Below are 12,156 nucleotides of genomic sequence, written 5' to 3' on the forward strand. Positions count from 1 at the left end.
TCACATTATCCTTCAGAAATCATTCTAAGATGCTGATTTGCTGCTCAAGAAACATTTCTGATTATTATCAATGTTGAAAACAGTTGTACTGACGAATATTTTTATGGAAACCAAGATACGCTACCATTCAAAAGTTTTGAGTCATAAGCAAACTCCTCAAAGAAATGTCAACAATATGCACTGAGATAAGGTTCATCTATCTGCTGACAGTGAAGGGAAGCACACTTAAGACACATCCTGAGATAGCAATCACAATCTTCCACTGCTCTCAGCCTCACAGACGGGGAGTGACATTCCCGTTTATCTATTCCAGGGACTTTCTTCTATATTTAAAACCTGATATGGTTTTAAAAACAATAACTATACCAAATTATGTAACAGGAGGGCAAGAGGACTTCCCCATTCAAATTGAACAGAAGCCAGTAATTCAGAGACAAAACCACTCGCATTTCTAGAAAAACAACTTTCAGCGATCAAGGGTTTAATTTCTCAGCAGACGGATTCAAAACAAAAATGAAAAAGGGTAAGATGAAAGAAGCGATGTGTGGCTATCAGACAGCTTGATTTCGAGGACTAGTTGTCACTATAACCCCACGGAAATGTAATCAACCCAGAGAACGGACAAGAGTTCAACACGCTTTCAAACGTCTGGAGCTCAAGGCTATAGAGACAGCTGAAGTCACACAGACATTAATCAGGTTTGTCTCCTGAAATGAAAATGGAGAGAAATAAAAGAGGATTACTGTTCGAGGCTGTAGCGAATTGAGTATTTCAATTCCACAAACTAAAGCCTCTGAATCCTGCAGTAATAACTGTCTGCCGTCAGTCAGGGGAAACAGTGTCATTGCTGCACACTAATGTTTTCGTTTCTCAATATAGGTGAGGGATATGCATGTGTGTGACTGAGCTGACTATAGTATATGTTTACTGAGAGGATGGCAATGAGGAGAAAAGTCAGCTAAAAGACCACAGGGCAGTATTAAATCACAATAAAAAAAAATATCTGTTTGTTTTCAAACAAAATTTGAAAAAGTGGAATCAATTTTCTGAAATTAGACTAAAAGTTTAAGAAGTTCCGTTATCGTATCAGCAATAGTCATTAAGTCATGGGATAATTATTACTGTAACATCTCAGATGCTGATAAATGTCCTACAATACAGAGAAGGAAGACGCCACAGCTAGGATGGATATAGCAAATGAAGTCAGTTCATCTCAAATGTCTACATCAGTTTCCAACAGCGATCAAATTTCACGAGATCATCTGAGAATGTCATCACAGATCAGACCCTCTTAATATCATAAAAATATCCCTCTAAATATTGCAAACAAAGAGCCAGATTATCTGGTCTAATAAAAGGAGAGTACATAAAAACAAACTGGATCGCAGCTGAAAGATGCACAACAGAGGAGGGGGAAAAAAAAACACTTACTTTCCAATGTTGTCTGGAAGTGCTTGTAAAGAAATGTCATTGATGGAAAGGCATGTTAAACTCTGTAATTCCGGAAAACTTTCTGGCAATCTGAAACAAAACAAAAACAAACGTACAAGCCACAGTTCACACAGGGAATGTCAGAAGAGAATAAAGTGCATCTGCTCTGCTGGACAGGTGAAAGAACATGCTCACGCCAGCAAAACATGAGCACCACTATTGAACAAAATGAAACAAATAATTGCTTACAAGAACGTTCTGCCAGTAAACTAAAACTTAACCATATGGATGCTTGTTACAAAATAACCAGAGAATACAGAAGCAGTCAAGCATTGTAACATCCAGCAAAATGGGGGAACAAATTGGCAAAGTGGATCCAGTGCTAATGCATAACGCATGACCTGTCAAGCACAACACCGCTCTTAGGATATCGTAGGGCTGGACAATAATTCAATATCAATATGTATCGCGATATAATTTTTTTCAATAACGGTGATATGATTTTTAAACACATTTCCGATATTTCGATATACATTACCAGTGTTTCCCATACATTGATTTATTTGTGCCGTTTGACTTTGTTGAATAAACATGAGCACTGCACGTTTCAAAATCAAAAAATGTCGCGGGTGTTTTATATAAATGTATCTGTGAAGGGAACCGACTGTCTTCAGAAAAGTTTCAATGACATTTTCATTTTAAGAAATATATCATGATATACATTTTGGCCATATCGTCCAGCCCTAGGATATCGTCAATAAACCGCAGAGATGCCGTCAACGCATTTGTGGTGTATTAGACATGCAATTAAGACTCGTTTAAAGAACCACCCAGCCTCAATGCACACACCACAAGAAGCACAAAGAAAAATGACTGTGGATCTGTATTACCATCCTGATGAAGTGTTGGAGGAGCTACTCTACAACTGCAGTCTAAAACAGATAAAGTACTCACAAGCTTTTCTTTAAAAAAAAAAAGTAGTAAACTTCACTACAAGCTACTAACAAAAATGTAGCTAACTACAGATGCAATGTCTTATTGATTAAATTAGAATTATATTAGAAACTGGGGTCACACTTTATGTTAAGGTCCAATTCTCGCTACTAACAAACCAGAAACTAGGACTTTTTCCTCAATAAACTCCTAATGCGGTGCTTATTAATAGTTAGTGCGGTAGTTGTTAAGTTTAGGTATTAGATAGGATTAGGGATGTAGAATATGGTCATGCAGAATATGCGCACTAATACACAGCCAATATGTTAATACCGTATTGTCCCGAATATAAGACGATGTTTTTTTCTTGGAAATACATCTGAAAAAACGCGGTCGTCTTATATTCAGGGTCTAGACTTTGACATGTCAATAATACACCCACAACACTAGGTGGCGCCAAATACGCATAAAACCAGTGTGCCATGAAATGCGTAATGTAATGAGTGTTGTAAAGATCGCGAGTAAAAACAAAAGAAAAAGAAAAGCTTACAGCTGCATGAGTCGTGACTGTCACGTTAGCCTGATGGGACCAAACTCTCTTTGTGATTTTAAAACGTAAGACAGTACCCAGATTTGAAGACTACAGTAAGATTTAACTTCTACTGTTAATAAGATATTGGTGGGCTACTATTAGATGGATAGCCTAAATGTCCTAATTCAGATGGGCTACCTGTTTTTTTTTTTTTATGGTATATCAAAAAGTGTATATTTTTAAAATGTGATTGTTGGTACATTTGACCAGTTTTTACCATACTTTCAAAACAAAAATTAAAATAGGAAAAATATGCAATATGAAAATATTTGAAGACAAAATGTGTTTTACTGAGAAAAAACAAGATTTGGTTTTTAAAAAGCCTTTTTCCAAAAGGTACATCTGGAAAAAGGGGGGTCATCAGGGTCGTCTTATATTTGGGCCAATACGGTAATAGGCATACAAATCAGCAACTAGTTATTAGTGAGAATTGGTTTTTATACTAAAGTGTTACTGAAACTAGCATTATTTTTTTATTCAATTAGGGTAACAACAGCAAAACTGAATTCTAATATAACATAAAATCTTGTAATAAACTGCAGTATTTTTGTAAGTATTTTACTTACTATAGTTTTCCATCATTTTTTCCATGAACTGACACCACACATTGAGCTTTGTAAAACATGTCAGCAATCATACAGGATCAGAATATCACACAAAAGCTGAAATGCACAATTACCTTGTCAAAGGATTCCCACTAAAATCTGCTACTTGGAGGGTTTTACAATATGAAATGCTTTCAGGGAGTTCCATAATGTCTGTGAGAAAAAAGAAGAAAAAAAACAAAAAAAAAGAGGAAACAGATTTAATCCACTTACAACAATAAAACCCTTGCTATATTCAAAACAAAGGCCTTGTACCAAAACCTAGAGAGGATTTAAGGAATTACTGGTAAACTTCCAACATTAGGGCAGAGATGCTTTTAAGAAGAAGCCTTCCTTTGACCACATTCTAAGTCAGCACTGCATGCATCCTTTACTGAAACATGCAAGATCATTACTTATAATTACCTATCGGTAAGCCCCACCCCCCTTAGTTACTGTCGCTGACTCGGACAAACAAACAAACAAACTGAGTTGCTAACGGTTTTACAATGACAGCTGTCCCAAGATGTTTTTGATAAATTTTGGAGGGATTTACAATTAATATGGTGGGATTCATTTTGAAGTGAAGCAGTCAGAAAGCAGGAGAAACCTTGCGTTACGGTCGTCACGATCGCAGATGACAACATGCAGGATCAACACTATGTATCACAGCATACGATTAAATTCATTTACATTTATCCAGTTTAATATGGAGAGGCACTGAAATGTAGACCTTCGTTTATGTGTTTTTGTCCTACACAGTTAGCTATTCCGGTTTGTACGTTAGCATAGACTCACAAACTTTGACATTAGCTAGTTTTAGCCAGAGATACCTTGCTGAAGCACAAGATGACATTAACGTTTACTCGAGCAGATGAAAATTGTAACTTAAGTGTATGACAACCAGAAAAACAAAGATTTCTCCGTCTTGTTTGGGCTTAGGAAATGGAATAAAATCAAATCTATTGCCCATCGTCTCAGGATAGCTGGAATCAGTGTTACAAGTACCCCAGGCACATCGTTTTACCATTTTTTGTAGCATAAACACCATCAAACCGATGAGCGCTTCGGATCTTCCAATGTTTCTCTATGGCGCTGAAACCTAAAGATGTCAAATTGATACTCAACTGCTATTGGCTCATCTGCATTCTAGGGGAGGGGCTTACCAATAGGTCAATTATTCAATAATGAAACGACAATAAAATCTTTTAGTCAATAAAACTATTTCCTACCTTACTCAACATCTGAGAGTGCTATGCAGTTTTATACTAGTAGAGCACTACGTTGTAAGCTTAATGTTAAAGCAAAACTCTGCTGGAAGCAGCTGTGAGTTGCGTATCCTTCCAGTGAGGAGTGCTATAGTGTGTGACAGTATATTCACCCACTTTTTCAGAGGCCTTGGTTCCGGAAGTATTCATCCCATTCATTTTTCCCATAGGGACTTTTAAAAAGGCAATATCATTTAACGATGTCTAACATAGTCTGGGAGCATTGGGAAATTTGCATTGCTTCACTGGAGTGGTCAGGCCACTTAAGTGTTCTTCTGCCGCAATTTCCTTATCCGTCTCTGACTGCTGAACATTTCTGGGTAATGTAGTTTTTCCACCAGGAATTCCACTGTTAAACCCGATTCATTTAAAAATGAGTTGAAGTAATGCTGGCTGATGGTTTCAACAAAAGCATATACCACTGATTAACAACCTCGTAGCTCACCGTAGGTTTGTCTTAGTTAAGTTAATGTTCGAAATCAATTTCTCCATAGAGCATTGGTCTCAAACTCAATTCCTGGAGGGCCACAGCTCTGCAGAGTTTAGCTCCAACCAGCTCCAACTCACACCTGCTTGGAAGGTTCTAGTGATCCTGAAGAGCTTGCTTATCTGGATCAGGTGTGCTTGATTAGGGTTGGAGCTAAACTGTGCAGAGCTGTGGATCTCCAGGAATTGAGATTGAGACCAATGCCCTATAGAGAAACTGAATGACATTTTTACTTGTACTGTAGAACATGACTGCGAATAGAGCCGTAAATCTTTACAGGTTCCATTTCAGATGCTTCCTTACAGGATACAGAGACAGCAAGGTAGCTTACAGGGGTTTGGAACAAAGCCAGTATTTCAATCATTTATGTGTCGGCCATAAACATGGTGCTATACCTAAGAGAGATCAGAGTTCAACTACAATACAATGTCAGTTTATAAGGGAGGAACTTCCACAGCAAGACAGTGTGTAAACACACAAAGAGCATAAACCATTCTTAAAAAGGGATAGTTACATTACATTAATTACATTTAGTCATTTATCCAAATCGACTTACAAATGAGGACAATGGAAGCAATCAAAATCAACAAAAGAGCACCCAAGAATGAAAATTCAAGACATTTATTCACCCTCATCGCTTCGCAAACCTGACTGTAAAGTACTTTTTTTTTTCAATATAACATAAAAAAATAAAGTCCAAACAACATTCAACCCCACTGACTTTAAATGTATGGACAAAAATCTCAAAATATCATCTATGCTGCATAGCAGAAGAAATAAAGTCATACAGGTTTAGAAAGACATGCGGGAGAGTAAATGGGGGTAGAATTATATTTTTTCTTGAAATATAGCTTTAAAAAAAGGTCATTTAAAATCACAAGACACCACAAACCATGAAGTCTAATTTTAAAACTGCCGCTTGATCAAAAAAGGTAAAAATAGCTGAAACAAGAAGTGAATTTTGGGCGTGGAGATGCTGCGATCCAGGCTGGGAATTACTGTGGATGATGCTGAAAGGTTGTATGTAATTGCTGAGCACAGAAACCCAGCTGCTGAAATATGCTGGGCGTATGCTGGAAACGTGTGGGAAGGGCGAGACACGGGAGGCCAAATTTTCTCACAGACACGTAGTACAGTAATTAAACAGTGGTCTGATAAAGCAAAGGGCTTCTTACCATTTCGAGAGATGTCTAGCTCTACGAGCTGGTTGAAGTTGGCTATATCCCCCGGCAGCCGCTGGATCTCATTGTCACTTAGGCCAAGTTTTCTCAGCTTAGTCAAATTGAAAAATGGCTGCAACAGAGCAAGAAACACCAATTAATTGCTACTGCAGTTTGAAAAAGTCATGCACAATCACAGCACAGTCAGGACTAGTGCTAGTAATTGTACATGAAATCACAGAAATTAAATGATAAATGTAATTACATATGATTTTTTTAAATCACATAAAGAGTAAACGTGTACACAAAAAGTGTAATGTACAGTATCAAATTATCAAATAATCAAATTTATTTTTATATTTATTTAGGCATATCGTATATATAAAAATAAAAAAACGCTGGATGAAATGCCAAAATGCGGCTAACATCATAAGATGTGCATAAAAATACCTTATGCACTCAGTTGAAGCAGATCATTTTTTATTCAATAGGAAGACATATGCATAAACTGTGACAAAAACACATTTATAGAATAAATTACTGGATGTGCAAAAAAAAAAATAAAGTAAAAAATCATATGACTTCGCCTCAATAGATCATGTGACGGCAGGATAAATCATATTTTAATCGGGATCACTATTTCAGCTTCTCTTGAATTATTCAATTTGCATCTGTGATATTTACCTGCTGGTTATTTATCCTAAAAACATTCCATTTTATTTTGACATTTGCATTATATTGCATTGTTAACAAGCCTCCACAAACTTTTATCGTTGTGGTTGCCAGATATGAACAATATAAATCCACCCAGTCAGAACGTTTCTCCTAAATCCATACATTTGCTGCCAGTTGTTTAATCAGTCTTCCCAACCTGGCAACCATGTGCATCTTCATATTACATAAAAAGCACTGATGAGCTGAAAATGCCAGCAAAAAGTATACATTTAGAAATTTTGCTCCAGTAAGTGTAAAACAGCCAGTCTGTTTTCTTTCACATGATTAGATCTGTGAGCAATCCATGCATGCTGACATTCTCTTGACTTATATTTTTTGAGTATAATAATTGTGATTAACCATTTAACCATTATCGTGCAGCCCTGGTAGATCATGTGATTTGATAACTCGCCTAACAAGCAGACCAATCTCATAGTGCATCTAAAATACCATTTTAGTCATTCTGAAATGCCAACGTCTGCGATCAAAATGATTTGGTTGTATATCAGTATACCTCACTGAATTGTTCAGAGAATTAACTCCTGAAGTAATTTATTAAGTGGGATGGAACTGAAATCTGTGCTTTATTTGCAAATGTTTTATGCAATGCAATATGCAAATTTTTCGCACCAGTTTAATTCATGCCTTTGAATGTACACAGTTCAAGATGGAACGGAACACTTGATTATCACATAACGAATATTATTAGCTTTTCTTTTTTTAAATAATAAAAGGTAACAAGTTGTCATTGTTGTCACATGATCGTAACATGGAAATAAATAGGCCTCATTATTTTTCATTTGGAATGCAATATTGCATAAAGCAGTCAAGTCAAGCGCAATGCATTGTGGGATTCCATACAGTATGCTTTGTTGTATAATGCATATTTTGCCAATGCAGTGGGTTATTCTATGCATACAAAAATTGTGTACAGTATATACTGCAGAGATAGTAGGAATAGTACATTATTATGCTATTCCAAACATAGCCTATGCAAATCAACAGGGTGTTTAGAGGGGATTATGGCTAATTCTGATGCTCTACTGACTCACATTTGAGTATTATTGATGTGTTGGTCTAAAAGCACAAGACATACAAGATACACCCCACACAAATTGTCTACAAACAGAACCACATCCAGATATTCCACAATCAATTCACACAGAAAAAGAACTAAACTAGTTTATTAGGTGAGTAATTACTAATGTCCAGTGGCCTGGCAAAAGCAGCTCAGTGTATGGCTCTCTGTGACGTAATCAGCTATTCATGTCTATCTGCCTGACCTACTTGTTCAGTTCCTCCCACCTCTCACTGGCACCAGGACTGACACGAGGAAAAAGGTGCATTTGAAGCACCCCATAAATCAGCGCAGTCAGACGGAGAGCAGAGCCCGTTACAAACAAACAACCTGCCTGCAGCATCTCTTCAGCAGTGCTTATATTGTACCTCCTGCATGTTCAACTCAATCCTCTAAAGTACGCTTGGCTCTAGATAACAATATTAGAGGATATAGCCCCAACGATCATCATCATGAACGACCCTGAGCACTCGTGGTGTGTACAGCTCCACTGCCACTCACTGTAAACGGTAAAATGGTCTACCATTATCATTATGTCTTGCGGTCCAGTTGGAACCAAGCCAGGCTGCTGGCTGGTTCCTTCAGTAGTGGCCAGGAATAACATGTGAATGGCAATATCATTAACTAGCGCTCACTTAATACCATCCACGTTTCCTATAAGCACACGAGTTCTAGCAAAGACAATGTGATTAATATTCATGAGCCCAGCCGCTTATCAGACCTTAGCATTCTACATTATTAGTAGTAGAATTAGTAGTAGTATTTTTTTTTTTTTACAATAACACTAAATGACTTAAAGGTGGGGTAAGCGATTTTTCAAAAACGCTTTAGAAAACGACCGATTGTGCAATTAATCAACACAGATAGTTAATTGCTGGAACTATCGGTTATCGGCGTAAATCAATACCAATAAATCCAAATATAAATCCAAATCCAAGTATAAATCCAAAGTTTTTCCCAGTTGCGTCCATTGCTGGAGTGGTTAAGAAACTCTGCTCTCGTTATACAGTATAAGAGCGGCCTCTAGAGGTGAATCACTGATGCCTCCTGCTGTTTGTTTTGACACCGAATATTGACAACGAAATTGTATGTATACTGTACACTACAGTCCATGTTTTCATATCATAATAAAGTAATTAGTTTGTTGACTGCATTAGCAAAGAAAAACAGCAGTAAGTTTGCCAACAAGGCTGAGAGGACGCAAACATTAGCTGTACCTCAAGCGGTTAAAACAATGTGACCAAAACACAAGCATGTCCGATGATTGTTACCATGCATTTGCATTAGTTTATGCCTGGTGGTCACTATTATGCATCCATTAAGTTAGCGATGTTGAAGATTTAAAGCTAGTGATATGAAAAAGCAAATATGTTCATGCAGCCAACAGAAACAAACAAATCAGAAACGTGGAATTTAAACTCATCTATGTCAATTTGTTCATCCTTGAAGTGAACTTCTGCCTAGTTGGTGATGAAATAAACTGTTTTTGACCGCCGCTTGAATTTGAATTTCTGGTGTGTGATACCTTTGAGTTGTCCTAGATGCGACAGGACAACGCTTCTCGTCCGTTAGGAGACCGTCATATTTTGTTATTTTGGTAAGATAATCAAGTGTTCTAAAATAGAAGCAAAGTGTGAGAGCATACATGTCACACAATATGTGTATGTTATTTTACTGCTTCAACCTTTGTGTAGATTAGGGCTGGGCGATATGTCAAAAATATCTTATCGATAATATCCTTTAAAAATATCGCGATATCTGATAATATCGTCTACCTAAGCCCCACCTCCACCACACCCCGCCCCCACCAAAACTTTATAGTTTTGTTGCAAATGAATTAAGAATTTATAGTGCTATATATCAGCTTAATTAAACAATTATATTGTATACACGGTATAAAAAATCTGCAAAAATATTGCACTGAAATGTGCGCTGATAGTGCGTATTTTAATTATACCGGTCATGTTTGTGGTTTTTCATCATTATGCAGTCTGTTTAAATAAATATTCAGAAACACATGCAGTGCTACTTTTAGTATTTTTTCTGTTTAACTTTTATTAAACTGCAGATCAAAATAGAATAGGCCAATACCCTAAATAAGGATAAATTATATTGGAACGCATCTCCAAAATAATCGCATACACAGATGCACGTTGCCATTACAGTAGTCAGCGCCGAACAACAGGCAAATAAAATATAAAATGAGGTTACAAAAGTGATTCAGTCAAGATCAGTGAGGGATTTTCTTTTCTTTCGTTCTTTAAATTAACATTAACGACTGGAGCCAGCGGCTGCTGTCAATGCACGGATCCAATACACCCTTGTTTTCTTTCTCCGCTAACTTGGTAATACATTTTCGAATTTAAAAATTGCATCTGTTAACCTTAGCTAAAGCACTATGAACTTAACATTAATGATCTAATATTATATATATATATATATATATATATACAGTGGGTACGGAAAAAATGGTGCAAAAAAAATGCCCCTGTATGAGTTTTTGACTCATATTTATATCATACGGTAAGCGATATCACATGAGCAGCGAGAGCAATATCACACGAGTGCTGATTTTGTCCCGAATACCACGAGTGCAAATGTGATTTTATACAACAGTTCAGTAAATAAGAAGTTGATACTGCGTTATATTATAAACACAATATTATGTGTTTTTGCTCAATTTCGCAGAGAACATATTACCTAAAGCCACAGCAGAATTGTTGTGCGTCTCTGAGCAACACAGCTGTGTTTAGTTTCTGAATGAATCCGCGTTTTGAACGAATCGTGTGAACCAATGATTCAAAGCCCCATTCATAAAGGGAGCCATTTAGGCCTACTTCATTCCTGAATGAATCAGCCGTTAAATTAATGACTCATAAAGACATTTACCGCCACCTGCTGGCAGATTTAATTTCTTATTTGGAATATCATTTCCAAATAAATAATGAAAACATTAAAGGTATAGTTCACCCAAAAAATTTAAATTCTGTCATTATTTACTCACCCTCATGTTGTTTCAAACCTTTCTTTAGTGGAACATAAAAGAAGGTATTTTGAAGACTGTTGGTAACAAAGCTGTTTTGGTAAATGACTTTCATTGTATGAACAAAAAAATACTGAGATGTTTCTCAAAGTATTTTTTTTGTATGTGTTCCATAGTTTATGTCAGGCCGTTTATGTAGCTTGAATGTTTATGTGTAATACATTTTATGTTGAATCAAACAATTAAAATATTTATTTCTAAAACTACAATTTATCAAACAGGAATTGTGTGTGCTCAAAAAGAACCGAAGGAAGGAGGAGGAGTTCTCAGGTGCATAGAACAAAAAGAAGAAAGTTTTAATCCAACAGGTAGCTGAAATTGTCCACACACTGGAAAAATCCAATCAGATCAAAAAAGGTCTACCAAAAATATAGTTTTTTATTTTCCATATGCAAAAGTGAAAAAGTGACAAAAGTGCAAAGTGTCTTAAAAACAGACAAAAGAGCAGATGTTTCAGCCCATGCTTTCTTCAATGCTCATGAAGCATTTGCAATTTGTAATGTCAACTTGATACTCTCTCATTTAACACAAAAATAGCTTTAAATAATCTTTTGTGGGTATTTTCACAGTCAAATATATTTTAAAAATTAAATTAAAACTTTTAATCGACTGACAGCCCTAATAATATATATATATATATATATATATATTAGGTAACACTTTACAATAACCTTCCTTAGTTAATGCATTAACTAGCAATACATTTGTGACAGTATTTATGAATCTTTGTTAATGTTAGTTAATAAAAATGCACCTGTTCATTGTTAGTTCATGTTAGCTCAGGGTCATTAAATAATATTAACAACAGAAACAAGTTTTGATTTAAAAAATGTATTAGCAAAGGTCGAAATTAAAATTAACTCTGA

At 36.1% G+C, this 12,156-nt stretch overlaps 1 protein-coding gene across 1 annotated transcript in view; it reads right to left on the minus strand.

Moving 5' to 3' along the window:
* The window catches only part of LOC107751305 (leucine-rich repeat-containing protein 1), a 68,625-nt gene that overhangs the window by 38,171 nt on the left and 18,298 nt on the right, over positions 1–12,156 (minus strand). Inside the window, exons 2-4 of the mRNA XM_016566984.1 lie at positions 6,471–6,588; positions 3,636–3,714; positions 1,432–1,521 (exon numbers count right to left, since the gene is read on the minus strand). Of these exons, the coding sequence (XP_016422470.1) occupies positions 1,432–1,521; positions 3,636–3,714; positions 6,471–6,588 (287 nt within the window). The remainder of the gene's footprint in view (positions 1–1,431; positions 1,522–3,635; positions 3,715–6,470; positions 6,589–12,156) is intronic.

This window comes from Sinocyclocheilus rhinocerous, unplaced genomic scaffold (genome assembly GCF_001515625.1).
Source record: "Sinocyclocheilus rhinocerous isolate Xijiao unplaced genomic scaffold, SAMN03320098_v1.1 scaffold552, whole genome shotgun sequence".
In the NCBI taxonomy this organism is placed as follows: Eukaryota; Metazoa; Chordata; class Actinopteri; order Cypriniformes; family Cyprinidae; genus Sinocyclocheilus; species Sinocyclocheilus rhinocerous.